Source organism: Dipodomys ordii, unplaced genomic scaffold, assembly GCF_000151885.1.
Source record: "Dipodomys ordii isolate 6190 unplaced genomic scaffold, Dord_2.0 Scaffold46, whole genome shotgun sequence".
Lineage (NCBI taxonomy): Eukaryota > Metazoa > Chordata > Mammalia > Rodentia > Heteromyidae > Dipodomys > Dipodomys ordii.
This window is the reverse complement of record NW_012267262.1, coordinates 12,619,758-12,642,082: the sequence shown is the minus strand read 5'-3', so window position 1 is coordinate 12,642,082 and position 22,325 is coordinate 12,619,758. Positions and strand designations below refer to the sequence as shown.

At 35.6% G+C, this 22,325-nt stretch overlaps 1 protein-coding gene across 1 annotated transcript in view; it reads right to left on the bottom strand.

Annotated features, from left to right (window-relative positions):
* Positions 1-1,223: 1,223 nt before the first annotated feature.
* Positions 1,224-22,325, bottom strand: part of Pdhx (pyruvate dehydrogenase complex, component X) — a 47,288-nt gene continuing 26,186 nt past the window's right edge. Inside the window, exons 4-11 of the mRNA XM_013019661.1 lie at positions 21,493-21,692; positions 16,993-17,091; positions 15,098-15,272; positions 12,878-13,025; positions 10,876-10,934; positions 7,526-7,684; positions 3,694-3,758; positions 1,224-2,037 (exon numbers count right to left, since the gene is read on the bottom strand). Coding sequence (XP_012875115.1) covers positions 1,779-2,037; positions 3,694-3,758; positions 7,526-7,684; positions 10,876-10,934; positions 12,878-13,025; positions 15,098-15,272; positions 16,993-17,091; positions 21,493-21,692 — 1,164 coding nt within the window. The 3' untranslated portion in view covers positions 1,224-1,778. The remainder of the gene's footprint in view (positions 2,038-3,693; positions 3,759-7,525; positions 7,685-10,875; positions 10,935-12,877; positions 13,026-15,097; positions 15,273-16,992; positions 17,092-21,492; positions 21,693-22,325) is intronic.

The following is a 22,325-nucleotide window of genomic DNA, read 5'->3' as shown; positions in this document are numbered from 1 at the left end:
AAACCAGTGTTCCATACTCCTTCAAATCAGCCTTCTTTGATCGCAGGCTGTAACAGTATTCTTTTCAGAAATCACAATTTCTTAACACATACCTAATCACTATAGGAAACTAGAGAAAATATTTTTGGTCAAAATAAACAAACACTTGTACCAAAAACCTGAGAAGTTACACCATGAATGTAGCTGATTTCTGGAAAGTATGGGTGTGTTCTCCAGCCAGGATTTTGTGCAGTTCACAACAATTCTGTAAGGTAGCATCTTGTCTACAGGGAAACTGAAGTCTACTGCTAATGGGTACCTGTCCATGGAAAATAGAACTTCAAGCTAAGCTTATTTCATGGCTCTACTCCTCAGTATCAAAGCTGGGAAAAAGAATAATAATTTCAGCTAAACTTCACCTTAGAAATAAGGGAAATTACTACAGTTATTTTAAAACTGCATCTGGTTACAACTTAGCATAACTGTTCATATGACAAAAGATTCAAAGATTATTTTAAAAATGCTTTTTAAAGTTGAGTAACTGAATTAAGCATTTTCTTAACAACTGATAGAAGCACTAATTAATTCAGAAGGCTCATTTGTTAGAGCTTATAGTTCATCATGTCATATCACATACAACTTTCACCATACAGTCTTTCTTCTACTGATTTATGTCAACTGATACTAACAGATTCCTTGTGAATGATAAATTAAATTACCATTCATTACCATCCAATTTAAATACTTATCTTGCCAGTATAGCAGTTTCCAAAGGAGAGAAATTTCTTCTAGCACTGATAATTAGTGAAAATTTCATACTACTGATAGTTACATTCCTTATCACTTTTCTAATGTCCTACTAATTTTAAATCCCATTTTTAAAACCCCCTTTTCCTGTCTAGTACTTTAAAGATGCTTCAGAGAAATTTCGAATAAACCTCAACATCCTAGAAATAAACTCCTTAACCTAACATATAAAATAAAAATTAGGAATTTTTATATTTTCTCCCATTTTACTGCACAATACAAACTTGATTAAAATGCATTATGAAACAACATACTGTATATCAATCAATACTAACTCAAGATGTTTGGGATTCATTCCAATACCAACTCAGGGCAGTGAGCAGTCATGTTTTTCATTCAACCTTGTTGGTTTCTCTCATTCACCAGTTTTGTTTCTTTGATATTTCTTCTTTAGAAGATCACAGTTATAGGAGGAAAAAATAAGACTGATAGAAACATACATGGTTAAAACATATATGGCTTTATATACATAAACATTTTAATAATGTTGCTACAATCTCTTATAGAATATGATCCTTATTTATTTACTATTATCTCAAAAAACTTCTGCACATATTAAACTGTTCAAGTATATCTAGAGCAGTGCTTATAAAGATTTCACTGCTAAGTTAAGAGGCATTTCTTTGGAGCCCATTTGTAATTTTAACACAAGATAGAGTTCTATCAATTTTTTTGAGTTTACACTGTACTGTAAACGTAGGATTTGAGTCAAACATGATTTGATTTTCACCTAGTTACATCTGAACCCTTCTGTACAGCACCAGAGGTTAAAAATGGATTTGACTAACCAAATCTTCTCTTCTCTTTATCAGTTATAGTGTATATTGTCATTTATTTCACAATAATCTCACACTGAAAATGAAGACAAAGAAAGTCAGAAGCTTTCACTTTAAATAAATAAGCAATTCATCCATTTCATATTTAAATACCTAACCGTTTTCCTATTGTGTTCCTTGGTAAAAACTACTCAATGCAGTTCCTGTCTTTGAGGACTAAGCAAGAAGGACAGGATTTTCTAGGTTTGCTTTAAAACTCTCAAGAAATCTGGTAGCTAGTTCATCATCAACGACTCGGCTGTCACTTGACATGGTGACAGTGATGAACTGGTGCTGTTTCAGGGTGCCATTCCCCTCTTCATCCTCAATCAGCTTCAGCACAGGGCGGGATCTCCCAACAGCCAAGATGCACGCCTGAGGAGGGTTGATCACCGCAGTGAACTCATCGATGCCAAACATCCCCAAGTTGGAAATACTAGAGGGGGAGGAAAAAAGCTCTGAAGGTGGCAGCACCCCAAAACACTTTTTTTTTTACTTTACTAAAAAACTGTGCTGTGCCACTATACTTTCTACCAATTTATTCGAAGATCATATTAACATAGCTATGTAAACACTCTTATCTACTATTATACATTTGACATTCAAATGGAATTCTTCCTATAAAATTTATTTGGAATAAAAAGGGCTAGGAGGATGTGAAGGGTAAACAAAGGAGGAGGCTGCAATGCTTGGTAAGAAATGTACACATTATCCTGCCCATGTAATTGTAACCCCTCTGTACAGTATGTTCACAAATAAAATAAAATTAAATTATAAAAAAAAAGGGCTAGGAAACAACCTTGAGAGTGAAACAAACTGGGAGACTTTTCTACCAGATATCTGAAGTTATAGCTTGGAGGTAATAGAGCAAAGTATATACAAATAGTGAATGGGAAAAAGAGACACAGACCAGCATATATATGGTCACTTTCTCAATTTTATGGAAGAGACATATTTTCAATAAATAAGCTGGGGAAGTGGCGCTGTAGCTCAAGTGGTAGAGCGCTCGCCTTGAGCTGAAGAGCTGAGGGACAGCGCCCAGGCCCAGAGTTCAAGCCCCACGACCGACAAAAAAAAAAAAAAAAAAAGAATAAATAAGCTGGGTTAATTTAATATTTAAATGGGAAAAAGAGAACATTGATTTCTATTTCATAGCATATAAAAATCCAATTTTAGAGTCTGACCTACATATTAAAAGTAAATTGTAATGCTTCTAGAAGATAACACAGTAGAATAACTACATGGAAGAGGCAAAAGTTCGTATTAGAAAACAATGCCATCAAGTATGAAGAAAAATGCCAAGAACCAGGGAATTCATTAAAATTCCAAACTTCTGCTCATAAAAAATATAACCATGAAATCCAAAAGGCAAGCCACAAAATGGGAAAAGGTATTAGAAACAGAATATATCTTTCTAAGATGTGGGTATCTGGAAAAACTACTTCTACAAATCACTTAAAAAAATGGATGTAGGACTTCATATGGTTTACTATAAGTGATAGTATGGTTTGTAAGAAACATTTAAAAGTAACACTGCAAAAATTAAAAACACAAGTAGGAAGGAACAGTTGAGGTTTATAAATCTAGAAATTTATTTAAAAAATCCCAATAAGAACTTGGATGTTACTGGGCACACAGGCTAACCTGCAATCCTAGCTACTAGGGAGGCTGAAATTGGGAAGATCATAGTTCCAGGCCAGCCCAGGTAAAAGTTCATGAGTTGGACAAGATGGTGTGTGCAAGTCATCCCAGCTATAGTGGGAAGTATAAAATAAGAGGATTGAGGTACAATCATGGGCCAGAGGCATGGCTCAGGAGAGAGCACTTGTTAACAAGCATAAGGCCCTAGGTTGTCATTTTGTGCTAGCTAATCTCCATTCAAGGAATGTTTATTTGAACACCAAGGGGTTCCTACAGCACTTCTATAAAAGCCTGACTAGGCTGAAGAATATTCTCACATATTCTGTTAGTTGAATAAACTATGTGATATTTTGCTTAAAATTTAAAAACAGATAAATAAATGGAAGGGTTGACAGAGACTTAATTAGTCTTATATATAGCTGCTTGATGCTATTGAGAATTTAAATTTTACCTAAAAGATCCTCCTTGATATTCTTCAGGTAATAATTTTCCATCTCTTGCTTTCTTCGATAGAGCCTGAGAAAAATACAAACATGGTATGACAACAAAAAATGTTATACTTGATCATATCACTTGAATATCACTTGTATAGAATACACTGTCATCTCTGATGCCTCTCATTCTTTTATTGGCAGTACTGGGGTTTGGTAAACCTTCTGTTTATAAGGCAAGCACTTAGCTTGAGCCAGATCCCCCATCCTTCTTATATGTCTTGATCTGTTTTTACAAGATGTTTGCTTATAACATTTTCCCCTATAAGACACAAATATTTAAAAACAAGTCACTCTTTTCAACCCAGCAGGTTTTAAAGAATATATCCAATGATAAACCAACAACTAAAGAAGTATACCACAATCCCACAGCCAATGCAATAGGTTTATCTTTGAGTATTCATTTCATTTGAATTCACAATGTACGCTTCAGATAATGGTAAAGGAAAAACAGAATTTCATACTTTACTTTTCAATATTTTAGATTTGTTTTTGTTGGTCGTGGGGCTTGAACTCTGGGCCTGGGCGCTGTCCCTCAGCTCTGCAGCTCAAGGTGAGCTCTCTACCACTTGAACCACAGTGCCACTTCCAGTGGTTGATTGGAGATAAGAGTCACAGGGACTTGCCTGCCCAGGCTGGCTTTGAACCATGATCCTCAGATCTCAGCCTCCTGAGTAGCTAGGATTACAGGTGTGAGCCATTAGTACCTGGCTTATCTTTGATTTTTAAACGTCTGCTTAACATCGTAAAAACTGCATTGGCCATAATTTATTTAGTCATTTTCCCAACATTATAATTTGTTCCACTGAATTAGTATAAATTTTTAGAAGTAAAATGACAGTACCTTAGAGATTGTCCTTTTTAGGCTCTTGATTTTAAACATTGCATGACTAAACTAGTTCAATCAGACAAGCAATGCAATAATATATTAGTTGCATTACACTCTTGACAATACCAACTTTTAGACTAGAACTGATACATGACAATGAAAAGACAGTCAATATCAGACTGTAGGAAACACTGAGGGTCAATAATAAAATAAACAATGTCATTACAAAGTGTGATTGGGTAATGGGATAGTGTGAAGAATCTACCACAGCTAACAGAAGCTACAGAGTATGAGGGAAATGAAGGAGAAAGGTGATATGACACAGAGGTGATTAAGTATGAGTTCTACAATTTTTAAACTGCCTGAGTATAAATACATCCTTACCCAGGATTACTAGGGTTTAATGAAGTATTTATCCCACAGCCCCGCATATTATAAGTTCACAAGTGAAATGGTGGCTATAGGGAGCAGGTTGACAGAGAAGTACAAGTAGCCCGATCTCAGCCAGACCTCAGCAAACCTTCAGAGTTTACTTCTTAAGTGCTGGAAATTACAGGAAATGCTCAAGGACCACCTGGGACCATTAGATTCCACAGGATTCTGACTGTCTTCCTGTTGCCAGGTAGTTGGCTGAGGCTACACACTGACCTCTTAAACTTAGGTTCTTTCAAAATGCAAGGAGCAGAGAAGGCTAATATACGATTTCAAGAATCTGTAACCCAGTAAAGTTGCTAACTTGTTCAGATTCAGAATCAAAGAAATAATCATATAATGGTTAAAATTTAAAAATAAGAAAATTTTAGTTGACAGTGCAATAACTAATGTTTATACAGTACTTTATACTTTATATGGCCTTTTCCCCCCTTCCCATTAGTAATGGAATTTAAACTCAGGGCCTGAAGCTTGCTAGACTCTAGGCCCCCTATCACTTGAGCTACACCCTCAGGTTTTGCTTCATTCTCAGGTTGGTCTGGGCTGAGATTGTACTGCGCTTCCCTGGGTTTCTAGAGCACATACCACTGTGCCTAACCACAGTGGCTTCCCTACTAGCTAGGATCACAGGCATAGTCATGGCTTCCAGCAACTGGTTGAGATGGAGACTTGAACTTTTATGCCCAGGCTTGCTTCAAACTTCAATCCCCCATTCTCTATGTACCTAATAAGTAGGATTACAGGTTTGAGCCACTGTACCTGACATACATGTTAGTTCAACATTAAATCTCATTTTAACTTCAAAACATCACTGAAACATGTATTCTCAGTGCTGCTAAAAATTCTTATGAATCAAAGGGCTATGAATAAAAAACAAACCCTTATCCCCTACTTTCACTTTTCCATTTGTAATGTGGTCAATTTCAGTCTGAAAATATTAAATGAAAACGTCTAGAAATAAAGCAAAAGTTTTAAGCTGCATGTTGTTTTGAGCAACACAAACTTTTTTTCTTTTTTTTGGGGGGTCCAGTCGTGGGGCCTGAACTCTGGGATTGGATGCTGTCCCTCAGCTCTTCAGCTCAAGGCTAGCGCTCTATCACTTGGGCCACAGCACCACTTCTGCCTTTTTTAAAATTCTGCTTATGTGGTGCTGAGGAATTGAACCCAGGGCCTCATGCATGCAAGGCAAGCGCTCTATCACTGAGCCACCTTCCCAGCTCAGAGCAACATAAAATTTTGACCCACTTGAAAAAAGAATCATTCCGTTTATAGGGTATTCATGTACATAGGCTACAGGCACTTTATCCGTACGGCAGTTGTCTCAGTACCAGATCAGCTGCCCTGGTTTAGCAGTGCTTGTGTTCACATAATCCCTATTTTACTAAACATTGGCCCCTAAGGACAAGAGAAATAATGCCTACAATTTTATCAAGTATATACATTGTTATAACTGCTCTCTTTTGTGAATCTTTGTGTTTAATGTACAAATTAAACTTATCATAAGCACTTATACACAGAAAAAGTAGTATTTACAGGGTGGTTCCAAGCATCCATTGGGAGAAGTGTGTGGCAATGTACCCCTGTGAATAAGGGGGACTACTTATATCCCAGTGAACCAATCTACTAACGTTGACTTTCAAACTGGCCAAATTAATACCACCTTTCAATTAGAAACATTTGCATATTTATCTATACAATCACACTTTGCAAGTCTTTTCAGAAGAATGAAGAAAAACCTAAAAGGTCAATTGCACTAGGTTCACATTTAATGATGTATAACTAAAATTCTATTATATGTGTTTAAGAACTTGTATGCATTGCTTTATTTTGGACAAACAGACCTTTGCATTTATATACTGTCAGCTCTCCAAAGGAGTCGTATCTTCTGTATTTTATCTCCCTTATAAATCATTCTACTACCAAACATATACCAGGTCCTTGATAAGTAAAAAGAAAATAAATACCCAAATGAATCTGAAAATTTCAATACAAAAATTTTACAACCTGTGATACTTCTACCACAAAATAACCTTGGAAATTACAGTAGCTGTCAAAGGTGACTTACTTCCTGTATTCCTGATTACTCAGTGTGACATTTTTGGGGGAAATCACATTCCCACAGATTGGAGCAAAAAAACCCTACTTTTCAAGTGGCCCAGGAAAAATAAAAGCACTTTTGCCACTGGAATACCAAGCAGTTTCAGTGGTATCAGGTTTAAAGAAGAGATGAATAAAATAAACTTTAAAAGTGGAATGTTGTTATCATCAAGCTCTACTTATTACTACACATATAGAAAAAAGTTTTAGCTTCATTTCAACTTTAAGATTTTTTTCTGAACTAGAATCTTTGGGACTGAATTCTAAAGTTTGTGACATAAAGCTTTTGACTAGAAAAGCCTCTGAATGAAGTGGATCACTAACTTATTTACTTACCTGTTATTTCTGAATTTTTGAATACTAAATTTTCTTAAAATCTCATAGAAATGCCAGAGTGACCAGATCATGTGGAGACTATCAGGAAGTAAACCTACCTTCACAGACTTGGAAATTTCCTGTATTCCCTTAGCAGCAGCATCTTTTATGATTGGAGTAATTAAACCTTTATCTGTTGCCACAGCCACTGAAATGTCAATAGAGGATAGCTGTTTTGGGCCTGTCCCATCCCAGCTGACATTGACACCTGGCATTTGCTGGGAAACAGAGAAAACATGTTAAGAAAGAAGCAGTTTTTGTCAAAGAAAAATAATTAACATCATTATGCCCTTTCCAAAGCAAATAGCAAGACAGAAAGAAATTAAAATTCAGTTTGAAAAATATCTTGGATCTCTGTGTGGATTATGGTTTGTGAGTCTGAAGAGTACTTAAACAGTATTTTTTTTTTAGGCAATTCTGATGTTTTTGTTTTGATCTCCTTATATCATGGCTAAAAAAGGTCTCCCACTGTTAAATCTAATTACCAGAAGGTATTTATCTGATGACTAACATGACCTCATGGGGGAGAGAGAGTAGAAAAGGGTAAGGATATTCAATCATTTTTCTTCAGTATGAAGAAAGCCTGGCTTGTAAGAACTGTTCTGGAATATATATTAGCAAGACCTCAGAAAATGACTCTTTCATACAACAGAGATCCTTTAAGCTTCACAAACAGAAGATATTGTATATATTTTGCATATAAAGCAGATAAAATGGTTATACAAAGGTGTTGTCATTTAACAATGCAGCTTATGAATACAATATATCTTGATCAATGTCATACTTTTCAACGTTCTTACCCATCCCTCCCTGCTCTGCCCTTTCCTTTCCTCAATCTCCTTAATTTTTAGGGTATACAAAACTCACTCCTTCGCTTCATTTGTCCACCCCTCTCCCTTTGATCCCCCAGGAATAAATTTAATTAGGAAACCATGTAATAAAACTCCATAGAACATGGTCTAAAATGTATTTAAAATATTTAGTATTTAAGATGTATTTTAAGCCTATTAATAAAACAGTACTTAAAATGTGCTACACATTCAAGTTTTCTAATTAAATATTTCTAAATACACATGCCAAAAGAAATATCCGAACAAAAAAATACATAAACAATTCCCCCCCCCAAAAAACCCCCTCCTACAAGACTGAAAACACAAATATGCAAAATAAAAGCAGGACAGGGTTTAGAATAACCTCAGATAGTGAGGATATTAGAAAAACTCTAGGATATAAATTTAAAGACTGGGATAATAACTCTGGGTATTTAGATGAAATGATATGCTGGGAAAATATTTTTTTTATTTTTATTTTTTTTTGGGTCCGGTCATGGGGCCTGAACTCTGGGCCTGGGCGCTGTCCCTCAGCTCTTCAGCTCAAGGCTAGCGCTCTACCACTTGAGCCACAGCGCCACTTCCGGCGTTTTTCTTTTTGCTTATGTGGTGCTGAGGAATCGAACCCAGGGCCTCAGGCATGCAAGGCAAGCGCTCTACCACTGAGCCACCTTCCCAGCCTCGATATGCTGGGAAAATATATATTTCCACAATTTGGGGGAATAGTACCAGGTCTGAACTCAGAGCCTCCTGTCTGCTATGCAGGCACACTACCATTTGATCTTTGTTCCCAGCCCTTCTTTGCCTCAGTTTTCTAACTGCAGATCATAATCTCCCTAACTTTGCTTCTCGAGTAGATGGAATTATAGGCATGTACCCTCATACCTGATCCATGCTTCCATAATTGATTAAAATTGAAATTACAGTCAAGAATTACAGGCAGGGAAAATGGGAAGTTGCTAAGATTCCCACTTCAAAACTCGATAGACTCAAATATTTTTACTGGTGAAACCATAAGAAATAAAAATTCTTTTAACTGATAAACACAGATAAAAGAAAAAAGAATCCAAATGCACTTAGTAAAGCCACTGTTTTAAAAGAAAAAGACAAATGCTTGTGTGAAATTTAAAGTATAATTACAGTTCTTGATTTAAACTTGAACAATGAGCTTGTGACTAATTCAAAGAGTGTAAGATTCACAATTAGAAAATCATAAATGTAACTTAAAACATTTGGTTAAGAGAAAAGCTCTATGAAAAATGATGTACATGCTGAACAGAAGTGTCTTTAAACTCCATTACTGTATTTTCTTCCCCCATCAAATAGCTTATATAGAAAGAAGGCAGACTGCAACTGGTTCTGGGTGGAGAGGCAGGAAGCCTGGGCTGCAGGTTTACACCGCAGGCCAGACAGTACCACCATACCTGCTTTCTTATCACCAACACTGGGATATCTATGAGACTCCTCAAAGCTGACATGTTCAAACCCAAACCAAGATTCCCCATGTCTAGCCTGTTGTTCTCCCAGGTTTCTTAATCTCAACACAGGAAAATCCACTCCTCCATCATAGGCTAAAATCCTTACTTGCTTTCTTTCATGTTCTTCATCAAATCCAAAAGCAGACCCTACCGGCTCCACTTTTGAACTGTAACTCAAGTTTCTACTTCACCCCAGTTCCACTGCTACCCCTAGTCCAATATTATCTACAACCTTCTATGCTGTTTTTGCCTTGGTCGCTCCATGAGCTATATTCCAGAGACCAGTGCAGTTTCTCTTCTTCATAATGTAAGTCTCAATCATGTTAGTCTTTTGTTTAAAACTTTCCAAAGGCTTCTTTCTTATTCCTAATAAAATCCCTGGTCCTTACCATGGTCATGAGGGCCTCCTGGACAGTGGTCCTCCCAACTCTTTCTCTTTTCCCTACTCATTTCAAAATATCTCACTTTCTACTCTCTGTTTTTACTAACTCTACCATCTGTGTTTAAAGTTAATGACACATTCACTAGTGTCGAGCTGTCTGAAATGTTCTTCTATCAGATATTTATTTGGCTCTCTTGCCTTTCTCACCTCTCTCCTCTCCCCTACTTCTTCCCTCCCTTCCTCTTTCTTTCATATTTCCATTATAGTCTTGCCACAGAGGCCCTAGAAAACAGCACCCTAGTTATTCTACACCATTATTCTCATTATTTTGCTTTCTTTTTCTCCTAACATTTTCACCATCTGACATATTTGTCTGTTTACCCCAACTACAAAACAGGCCCCATCAGTAGAAACTTTGCAGGACTTCATCCACTACTGTAACTTTACTGCTTAAAATGCACTTAGCACAAGGCTGAATAAATGGCCTCTATACTGCTGTAATTAGTTTGTGAGCTCTTTTGATTCTCAAGCTTCTTCATCTGTATAACATAGGAAAGTATGCACAGAAGTGTCACAATGCTCACTTGCATAGCTGATGAGCACTTAAAAAAAGTTTAAAAAACACAGGAAATAGATTATTTTTACCAATAAAATTATAAAAATACCCAAACATAAGATTATTCAAAATCCAGTATTATTGGGGGATTGCTACTACTTACTCTAAGAGTAACAGCCGCTGCCTTGATGATAAAATCATTTACTGAAACTTTAATGTCATCTGAAACAAAAATAATTGTATTGAAATTAGTCTTCATAATAAAACTTTAACACCAACTGTTAAGATTTCAAAATTAAAAATTACAAATGGCAACAGTAAATGACTCTTATCTCCTATTAAAGGTGATAACATATATAGAATTTTGTTTGCTCAAGCAGTAAGGTTCCCTTAATTAGAAAAACTTGAATTACATGAGGGATAAAATAGCCCTGAATGTAAATTTACTTTCAGGGGCCAGGGATGCAGTTTAGTAGTACAGCATGCACTTAGCATATACAAGACCTTGAATTTGATCTCCAGGACCCCTTAACCCTTAGCAAAATTTTCACTTCTGAACCTTGATTATACTTTCTGAACCCTACAGGATACATTAAAACTATAACATAAAGAGTGAATACCAATGTCCCTAAAAGATGATAATCTCTGTGTTGTCTGTGCCCAGAAAATTTATAACATGATTCATTTATTTCTCATTTTCAAATGTCTTTATTCTGTACATGCTTTATAATATATTAACTACATCAGAAGAGTGCTGCAGGTAGGTGTATTATTATCTATACACTTATAAGGGGTGTTTCAAATTTTCTTTTTTCTATTAGGGTGTAGAAATTTTTACCAACAGAGTATACAGTACAATAAACAAGAGCTATTTCTCACAACAAGATATAGCAAAAGCCAACTATGATGCAATGTTGGCATGGACCTAGTGCAATGAGTAAATGGGTTCTCCACCTAGACTTACAGTGAATGCACTTGAGTCAGTTTCCTTCCAGTATACATAATGATTTTAAGATAAAGCTGGAGTCTCCTCCCTTTAACACAGTACTGATAAAAACATCTGATCATAACTAATGCTTTGCTTTTGCCGATGGATAAGTGATGCTGGAAAATGAACACATTTGATTCTTTCTTACAAGAGCTTTTTAGAAAAAGGTATTAAGATAAAGATTTAGGCTTTGGTATATGTGAAGAAATACATAATCCTATTATTAGAGTATCATGGAATTTCATGTGAACAAATAGCACATTTCAAAAGTATCCTGGAGATTGTAGATGAATTGCCATAAACCAGCATACTGGTCAACTGTCAAGGTAAATGTTACTCTTCTAACTGCGATATCCAGAAATATGTAAGTATTCTGAATTGTCTGTTTCTCTAAGATTCCCTTTAAGAGTAGAAACATAAATGGGTTTCCAGTTTCAAGAACTTGAGGTCTGAGGATCATGGTTAAAAGCCAGCCCGGGCAGTAAAGTGTGGCAGACTCTTATCTCCTATTAACTACCAAAAGGACAGTGCTCAGGCCCAGAGTTCAAGCCCCAGAACTGGTTAAAAAAACAACAAAACAAAACAAAACAAACCCTTTAATAATAATCACATACAGAAGATATGGCCTATATAAATTCAAATGCTTGAGTATGATATTGTTATGAACTCCTTCTGCCCAGCTTATATAGCTCTCTTGGCTTGCTCCTTACTTACTCTGCTTTCCTTAGGTACATTGAGTGAAGATCCACAGCCATCACCAGCTATAACTCTCAAACCTACAACTTAATTTCACAGTCCTCACCTAGCTTTCTGTCTTCAATTCATCTCAAGCATTCTTGGGCCAATCTTTTACACTTCGATCACTTGCTCCTTTGTCCCCATGCTCCCTAGGTTTTCTTCCTTCTGTCTACTCACTACTCATCTTAATCTGTTTTTCTCAACTGTGGCATCTCCCAACAAGGAAGCTTCATTCTACAGTTTTGATACTACTGCTATAATAATTACGGTTCCCCCAAACTCCACTTCTTCTTCTTCTGTTTTTTTTTTTTTGGTTCTTGTATAATCCACACCCAGACAGAAAGTGAAATTATAAGCTATATAATGTCCATTTTATAAAGGATTTCAGAACAATTAAGTTAGTATGTGTACTGCATTAAGTAAACTCCAGTTTACTCACCTCTCACTAAATCTTGTCTAACTTTTAAAACTGCTCCCAGGTCACAGTCTGCAGTAGCATATGCATGAGGTACAGTACTTTTAGACTCAGTTAACCGCTTGGCAATAACTCTTCGAATATTGCTAGCAGGAATATCAGTGAATGTGCCCTGCATAAACAAATGAACAAAAAAGAAAAGAAAAATAATGGCAATTTGTCCATTAAAATCACAAGGTAGAATGGAAGAAAGCAGAAGAAAAAAAAACTGCCTATCCGTACTCAAGTCTCAATGACTGGCAACTCATGATATCAATTAAAGACTAATACAGGAAAAGAACTATTAAAACTATTTTTATATGGGGGAAAATCGAAGACATTTTGGGCTTTGGAATACCCTATTATATAAAAAGTAGTAAAATTCAAAACTTTCAGCTATAAATAAGTTATTTTATATTTCTAATTTAAGAAAGTTATAAAGAAATCTACCAAATTATAATTAATTTTCCCATGAATGTGTCCATATTCAATTTACAAATTTACATATATAGGAGGGGGAAAGGAGAGAAAATGGGAGAAAGATTGGCAGCAAGAAACATACATATACATATACCCACATATATGTATATATACACTAAAAGATGTAAGTAGCTTTTGTTAGAAACAGCTCTTAGTAAAACCCAGAGCAGAAATAATGTGCCTACTATAGGCCATTCTTACAAAAAAATGGCATAAAGTGGAAAAATATAAGCAATATAATGGTTAACCTGTCAAAGTGTTTCTAATTTTGTTGGTAATTTAAAAAACTCAAAACCATTTTTACTAGGAATTAAAAATACAAAGTATAGAGCCAGGTACTGGGGGCTCGCACCTGTAATTCTAGCTACTCAGGAGGCTGAGATCTGAGGATCACGGTTCCAAGGCTGTGAGACTCTTATCTCCAATTTACCACCCAAAGGCCAGAAGTGAAGCTGTGGCTCAAGTGGTAGAGTGTTAGCCTTGAGTACATGTACACGTGCACGTACACACACACATTTTCCTGTAACTTTAGTATTGCTTTTGCATTCTGGGCCTTGAACCTTTCATAACAGTAGGATATCCTCAAATTATATATAATTACTTCCTTATCCTCAGTCATTCTGGGAGGACATTATAATCTCCTCAGAATAATATAAAGCAACTGAAAATATACCTTATTTCTTTTATACAAATGACCTTTTCTGGAATTAAACATTTCATGTTAACAAAGTATCTGACTACTTAGATAAATGCTTTCTACATTCTATAAGCATCTGATAAGATTTATCTTAATTTGAATAACTTACTTTTTAAAGATTTGGCAACACAAAGTTTTTCCGTAAAGTATGCTGTATACACATAAATGTATACCAAAAAAAAAAATCTGTTTGCCATGAAATTTGTACTTAAACCTCTTTCAAATATAGTGAACTATATTTCTGTTAGTAAGAACAGTGTAAGTTTATTTCTCCAGTTATTATTCAATTTTAAATATCCTACATTGCTTCTGACTAGAAATAAATGACAAGAGGTACTAGAAAAGGAATAGAGGAAAACTGAGTACTCTGAAAACAAAACATAGCTGTTACACTGCATATGTATGAGATATAACAATGTCATCATAACTGATTTGTTATATGGTATAGTCCACATAATTCTTTTTTTTGGTTCCGGTCGTGGGGCCTGAACTCTGGGCCTGGGCGCTGTCCCTCAGCTCTTCAGCTCAAGGCTAGCGCTTTACCACTTGAGCCACAGCGCCACTTCCGGCTTTTTTTTTTTTTGCTTATGTGGTGCTGAGGAATCGAACCCAGGGCCTCAGGCATGCAAGGCAAGCGCTCTACCACTGAGCCACCTTCCCAGCCCCTAGTCCACATAATTCTTTACAGTGAGGCTATCAATTCTAGCTAAAAAATAACATATCCACTAAAAGTAGCTAATGTCAACCACCAATGATTTTTAAACCCAAGGAAAACAAGACAAGCAAATTCTCATGTTTATACAGCACATGTAGGTACTGAGGTTGTGGAATTTGTGCAGATTTAACCTGAATTATAGTTAGTGCTACCCAAACATTTATGTTGTGACAAGAAGTCTGCAAGAAAAGCCTCTGAAGCATTTATTTTTCATTAGAACTTTAAGCTATTACTAAAATGGATTGATAAAATCATTAGTAAGTAATATTTTCCTCCTCTCACTTATCTGAAAATCGTACTCAGAGGGAATTACCACAACATTCTGTTGTCCAGGAGTTGATAATGGTGGGATCATGGGCCGGGGATATGATGGCCCAGTTGTGGCAGGGGGTGGTAAAGAGGCTTTTGGAGTGACTGGAGGAGCTGGGGCTGGTCTAGTCTCAGTAATCTTGCCCATCTGTTTCAGCTTGACCAGGTTGAGAGCATCTCTGGAGATCAGAGAAAATAGATAATTATGATTACTGATACAGAATACAAGCTTGCTATTAGAAAATAAAGGTCAGATATGGAAGGACAATACAGAAGTATATAAAAAATTAATTGTTTGAGCTCAAAAAGTAATTTTTTCTACCAAGTTTTCTGTTTATTATTTGTGTAATAAGTACAATTTCAAAAACCAAATGGTAATTAGAATTTTCTCACAGTACTGGGTATAGATAGCAATTTTCAAAAAGTAAATTAGGGTTTTTATTAGGTAGTATCTAGGTACATAAATAATTTGCTAATTAAAATATGCCTCCTATACCTGTGAAATAATTTTCAAATAGCATTTAGACAGTATTAATTTTCCCTATGGCTTTCATTAGGACATTTGCTAAATCATTACTTATTCTACCATAAATGATCTTGCTTATGGCTAGGCTATCATACCATATTTAATTTGCCCAATATGTTATGAACAAAAGCTAAAGTAATGAAGGTAACCTAGAGCATCATTTAGAATGATAAATAATTAAACTAGCTACTAGCCTTTGTAAAAAGCTAGTATGTTACTGTTATTTCATAACCTCTGACTATCCCAACTTATAAAAATTCTAGCCAATGCAATTATTTCTAATCTGTATTACTTAAACATGAAATTAGACTATAGAATTTGAGAGGACAGACATAAATGTTTCTCACTGGTCTCCCACAAGTTGTCTGCTTTCACAGATAAATTTTGTATGGCCTGAGAATGATGTTATATTATTTAAATGGCCCTTGGCAGAAAAAAAGGTTCTACATCCATGCTTTAAAACATTAATACAATTAAAAATATTTAATGTGGCTGTCAATAGGAATGTAGTCCATATTGCTAAGGAAGTTGTAAATTAGGTCAAAAGCCAGTTCGATTATTCTTTGTCTTCCCTATTAGGTTAAGGGCCAATAGAGAAGGGATCATTTGTTTCAATATACTTCTGGAAAATTTGAAAATTTAAACAAATACAAATACATTCCAGTTTCTTGACTAGGAAGACTATCATAAAGACACAGCTTTTACTAAGCTAATTTAATACAATTCCATTAAAATAACAGTCCCTTGCCCTAGATAACTGTAAGCTAGAAGAACTGTTTAAAATTACTGGGAAGAATAGTTAAAAACTAAACTAACAAATTAGCTTATGGAAAAAGAATAAAGGAAGAAATTTGTATCTCAGATTTTAAATCATACCATAAAATATAATTAAACATGTAACAATAAAAAAGAATGGTATTAACTCATGGACAAACAGATCAATGGAACAGAAAAGGCAACCTAAAAAGAGAAGAAACTGAATGTGGAAATTAATAGCTGCTACTGAATAAATCCACAACATAGGAATTATTTTTTAAACTGTCTTTCCATGTTTTAAAAATTAACTGTGACTGGGTGATAATTTAATACAAACTTAAAATATAATTTCTTACTGTTCTGTACTTTAATTTTCTACATTCATCACCAATTCTAAGCATCTGGCTTAGTTTCTAAATTAGAACTGTTCTTCAATAATGCAACAATTACCCAGAAAACAACCCTTGAAAAGGGTACAATTTAGACTGACAAAAGCAGTTAAAGCACAAAAGTGTACCCCCTTTTAAATTCTAACACTGAATAAACTCTTTGTAAATGCTTTGAGAGGAAAAAAAGACAAATAATATATAACTGGTTGTTAAGGAAAGCATACACACTCTTTAGTGAAGATTCCCCGAGGGCCAGTAGCTGTGCCCTGGCTGGCATCCAGTGCATGCTTTTCCAGAATATTACGGGCAGCTGGACTCAAGCGGAACCTAAGAAGAAACATGAATATTAATGGAATTATTAATACTTACATCAATTCAAATATATCTAAATGTTCACCAATTTTATTGTCATTAGAAAAACAAAATCTTTTGCTAAAGTTAACATGACTTCCATAGATAATTTGGCAAATAATCTGTACCCATGTAGTTTATATTGTTGTCAGAACATATCTGTAAAATTTTAGTTACTACTTAAAAACATTGCAAGAATAATATTATGTCATTTGCAGAGAAATGGATGGACCTGTAACAAATCATGGTAAGTGAGGTAAGCCAAGCTCAGAGAGACTAACAGCACATCTTTCTCTCATATGCAGAAGCTAAATCTAAAACACACCGGGACAAAACAAATAGTAATAAATTATACAGGACTCTAGGCATTCACACAATGAGACCAAAGGAGGATATTCTTAGGAGAGGAACACAAAGGCATAATGCCTATGTGCCTCTAACCATATAATATAATATTTATTGAAATGAATTCCAGGAAATGGAAACAAGAAGTTTTTTCTTTGTTATTGTTCTCTTTTGTCTTATTTTTTTTTTATCTGCTTTGGGGGAAGACAGAAATGGAGAGACAAAGATTGAACAGATGCAGTCATGGTACTCACTAGACTGGCATACAAAAAAAATAAAGAAAAAAATAGGCACAGAATATAAATAGATATAAATCAATTTCTTCAAGAAGACAAACAGATGGCTAGTAGGCAAATAATCTGTACCCATGTAGTTTATATTGAAAATATACAACTTGTGGGTGGGGACAAGAAGGAAAAGCAGGTAGAGAGCAAGGGAAGGGGTGAGACACTATCCAAAAATAACTGTACGCTTTACCTGACTTATGTAACTGTAACCCCTCTGTGCATCCCTCTCATAGAAACAATAAAATATTTTTGAAAAATATTTAAAGTAAGAATAAATGTTAAGAGGAAAAAGTTACCATTTTGCCTAGAAACATTTCATGTAGCTCCTTAATAGGAAACTATCACATCAGGAAGGAACTGTTTGGTCATCTGTTTTTTTATTGTGGAAAAACTATCAAATTTACCATGCTAAACACTTTTAGGTATACACTCTCATGGTATTAAGTACATTCAGCAATTTCCACCATCTATATCCAGAGCTATTTCAGGTTTCCCAAACTGAAACTGTAGCCATTAAACAATAAAAGGATGCCTCCTTCCTCTCAAACTAGACAAGCTAATCTGACTCCTCTGGATCCTGCATCACAGTATCCAGACTATTTGCCCTTTTGTGACTGGCGTAGTCTACTAAACACAATGTCTTCAAGGGCCACCCATACTGCAGCATGTATCATATCTGTACTTTGAAGAGTACAAGTCAAGGTGTGGCCACATAGCATTTTGGACCTATGAATGAATTGTTTCCACTGTTTTGCTATAGTGAATATTATACTGTGTGCTTACAGGTACACAAATACCTGTTTTGTATTCTTTTCAGTATATACTCAGAAGTAGAACTTCAGGATGACATAGTAATTTTATTTTTAATTTTAATTCTCACAGCAGCTGCACCTGTTTACATTTTTACCAGTACTGCAGAGAAACTGCAATTTTTCCACATGTTCACTATCACTCAGGGTTTTGTTTTTCACTTGTTTTTTGGTTTGAATAATAACTATTTCAGTGGATTTCATTGTAGTTTGATTTGTATTTCACTAATCATTGGCGAGGCTGAATATCTTCTCATGTGCCTACTAGCCATCTGTTCGTCTTCTTGAAGAAATTGATTTATATCTATTTATATTCTGTGCCTATTTTTTTCTTTATTTTTTTTTGTATGCCAGTAACCAGGCTTAAATTCATGGCCTTGTGCTTTTACTTGGCTTTTTTCAAGCACAAGGCTGGTGCTTAAGCCATGACTCCACATCCAGCTTTTTTGCTGATTAACTGGAGATAGAGTCTCTAGAATTTGCCTTGTTGGGTTGGTTCCAAACTGTGCCCCTCAAATCTCAGCCTCTTGAGTAACTAGGATTTCTGGTGTGAGCCACTGGAATATGGATCTATGCCTAACTTTAATTGGGTTGTTTCATTGTTCCTACTATTTATATGTAAGCATTTTATTTTACATATACTCCAGAACAGTAAGCAAAGGAAAGGAATTATATTGATATATGGGTAAGGAAATTAAGGTTCACCAACACCTTCCTTTAAACAAAACAGCCAATGTAAAGAACTATTCAGACCCAAAAATTTAAAACGAGCAAATGAAGAAGACCAGACTATGATGCCTGCTGCACTTTAAAAAAGTAACTCTAATGCATCCACAGTGGTCTAGTGTTATCAAACCCTAGGCTTTTTAAAAAAGATATTGAGATTGTAGACTTTTCAGGTTAAAAAAAAATCACTGTGTGTACCAACACTTGTGTCATGTTATAAATATGCTTTGCATGAACCCCCTGGCGTCACAAGGACAGACACAAAAAGAAAGAATTGTCTCAGCAAGGCAAACTGTACTTCTGCAGAAAGGTTTCCCATCAGCCAGAAATCTGACAAGCAAGCACACATGGTAAGCAGGCTGTTTCCCTATTTATATAATGCAGCAGGCCCCACCTCTCTGCTCAGATAGGTTGAGTTCAGGTTCACAATCTGCTCACCATTGGCTAGTTTGAATAAAGTAAGATGTATTTATATAAGGTGACCATTACAAGACTTTGAATCTCAAAACATACACATATCCTCTGCTATTTCTTGAACAATCTGAAGTGTATCTTTTAAGGTGTGTCTTAATTCCATCTTAGAAAAACCAATTAAGACAAAACCTTACATTTCAAAAATCTTTTCTTATCCTAAATCAGTAGTAGTAGTTGTTGTTCTTCTTCTCCTTCTTTCTCCTCTTCCTCCTCTTCTTCCTCTTCCTCCTTTACCCCTCCCCCCCCCTCCTCCTGCATGGACACTGTCACTGAACTTCTTTTGCTCAAGGTTAGAATTCCACCACTTGACCCACAGTGCCACTTCCGGCTTTTTCTGTTTATGTGGTACTGAGGTATCGAACCCCGGGGGTTCATGCATGCTAGGCAAGCACTCTACCAATAAGCCACACTCCCAGCCCCTCAGTTGTTCTTTTTCCTTTCCATAGTTGCTGAAATTGTCTAGCAGAATAATCAACTGGAGGTAAGCTACCAGGCCAAAGCAGGAACTTTTAAGCAACCCAGTTTTTCTCACAACCAGTTCAGATGCATGCCAGTTTTTAATGATGACTGCCAGGACTGCAGCACATATTACTGCCTTTAAAAGGAAAGAATATTAGTGAGTACAAGACATTAGACGAGTCTGTTTTCTGATCTTCATGGTAAATGAAAGAACAGAAAATAAAGGGACTCAAGATCTAAAGGGAATTTTTTATAAATACCAATTACAACTCATTTATCATTATATATAATTATAATGATGTATAATTATTAAATTAGCATATTACACCTCATAAATACATACAAATAATGTTTCAACTAAAAATAAAAAGCCAAAATAAAATAATCAGTTCTTCAAAAATACTATAATATTTTTCTAACAAAAATTAGCAGGGGTAAAAACAGACAAAATATTGAGAGGGGTGAAATTAAGGAAAATAAACTTAAAAGATCTGAATTTAAAGTTCAAAAGTAGTTCTTAATAGGACTATGCCTTTATGAAAAAACTCTTTTCAGGAAAAAGTTAATTTTGTAAAATCAGAGAGAACATTACTTGTTAAAATTTATAGTCCAGCAGTTAAAGCTATGTAAACTGACCTTTACTAAGTATTAGTTTAAGCTCTAATTTATGTCAAAGTCTTAAATACACATGCTAAAATGATCACTGGATTTTAGATTAGTTGCACAGTTAAAACCTGAACTCACATTACAGTGGTAAGAATTCTGTGAATGGGAACAGTATAATGAAGCTTGGCCCAACAAATGCCACCATGGAATTCTTAAACCCAACTCAAGCTCAAGTGTAGACACAGACTGTTTTGTTCTCTACTGGAGAAAATAGGGCTGTAAGAGTACCTGGAACATAAAAAGTATTTTATAATTGCTTATTGAGTTAAAAATGATGGTAAAATAATTGTTCTTAGATGCTAGTGTCTAAGAGAAAAAAGGGAAGATTGGCAACTTCCTACTTACTATATAAGTATGCTTTCAGTATGAAAACAACTGAAGCCCTAAAAAGTTGAGTGCTAATGGCTTATATCTGTACCTGGAGATTACCATTTAGAGCTAACCAACAAAGAGAAGTCGTTGAGACTCTACCACCAAAAAACCCAGCAAAATGACAGAGGGGAGGCATGGCTCAATTGGTAGAGCACCAGCAGCAAGCAAAGTCAAGTAAGAGTGCTAGGCAATGAATTCAGGCCACAGTAATGCTACAGCAGTTTCTCAAACATACTCACTGCATTGGGCCTGCTGGGTGTTGCTTCTTAGCAGGAACAGAAACCTGTGGTTCTGGTGAGGGATGAGGCATTGCTGGTTTTGAAACTGGTGGTGGAGGCCCAACATCTTTGGGAATTTCAACTTGTTTCCAATCTTCTCCTTCTTCAACCATCAAGCCAATTAGTGAACCCAGCCTTACATCTTTGGCTCCTTCTTCAACCTATATTTTAAAAAGAAAATGGTACAGATGGAAAGGTTATAATTGCAGGCAGTAGCTTATTCCTTTGTTGTCTGATTTAGTACTGGCTAGGTAGATCTTTTAATTTGAGCTAAAAGCTGCTTTAAAGATGGCCTGCCTCCACCATTAATCCTTCACTTTCCCTTCTTACCTTCTCCCACTTAAAACCCTTTCTTTACCACTCTTTCCTCCAGTTTCTTATGCTACTTGCTGAAATAAAGGAACAAATCCTGAACCTCTCTTTTATTCTCAGTCTCAAAAATACATGCCCAGGCTTTTAATTGGCTGCCCTGGGCTTAACCAACTTTTGTAGGGACTAGCCTCAAATCACAGTTCTCCTGATCTCTTTCTCCCAAGTAGCAAGCATTATAGATGTTAATCACCCTGTCCATCATCCTTTGTTTTTCTTTCATATAAAATGAAAGATATTTACAACTAGCCCTGCTGACTTACAGCTCATTAGTACATACGTACTTAATCTTAAGCCTGCCATTTAAAACACTAGTCTTTCCTCCCATTGTATATAGACATCTTAGCTTTTAATACTGGCTCTACTACTTACAAGTTACATTACATGAAGTGTATTTCATCATGCTGTTTCTTGATCTGGATAAT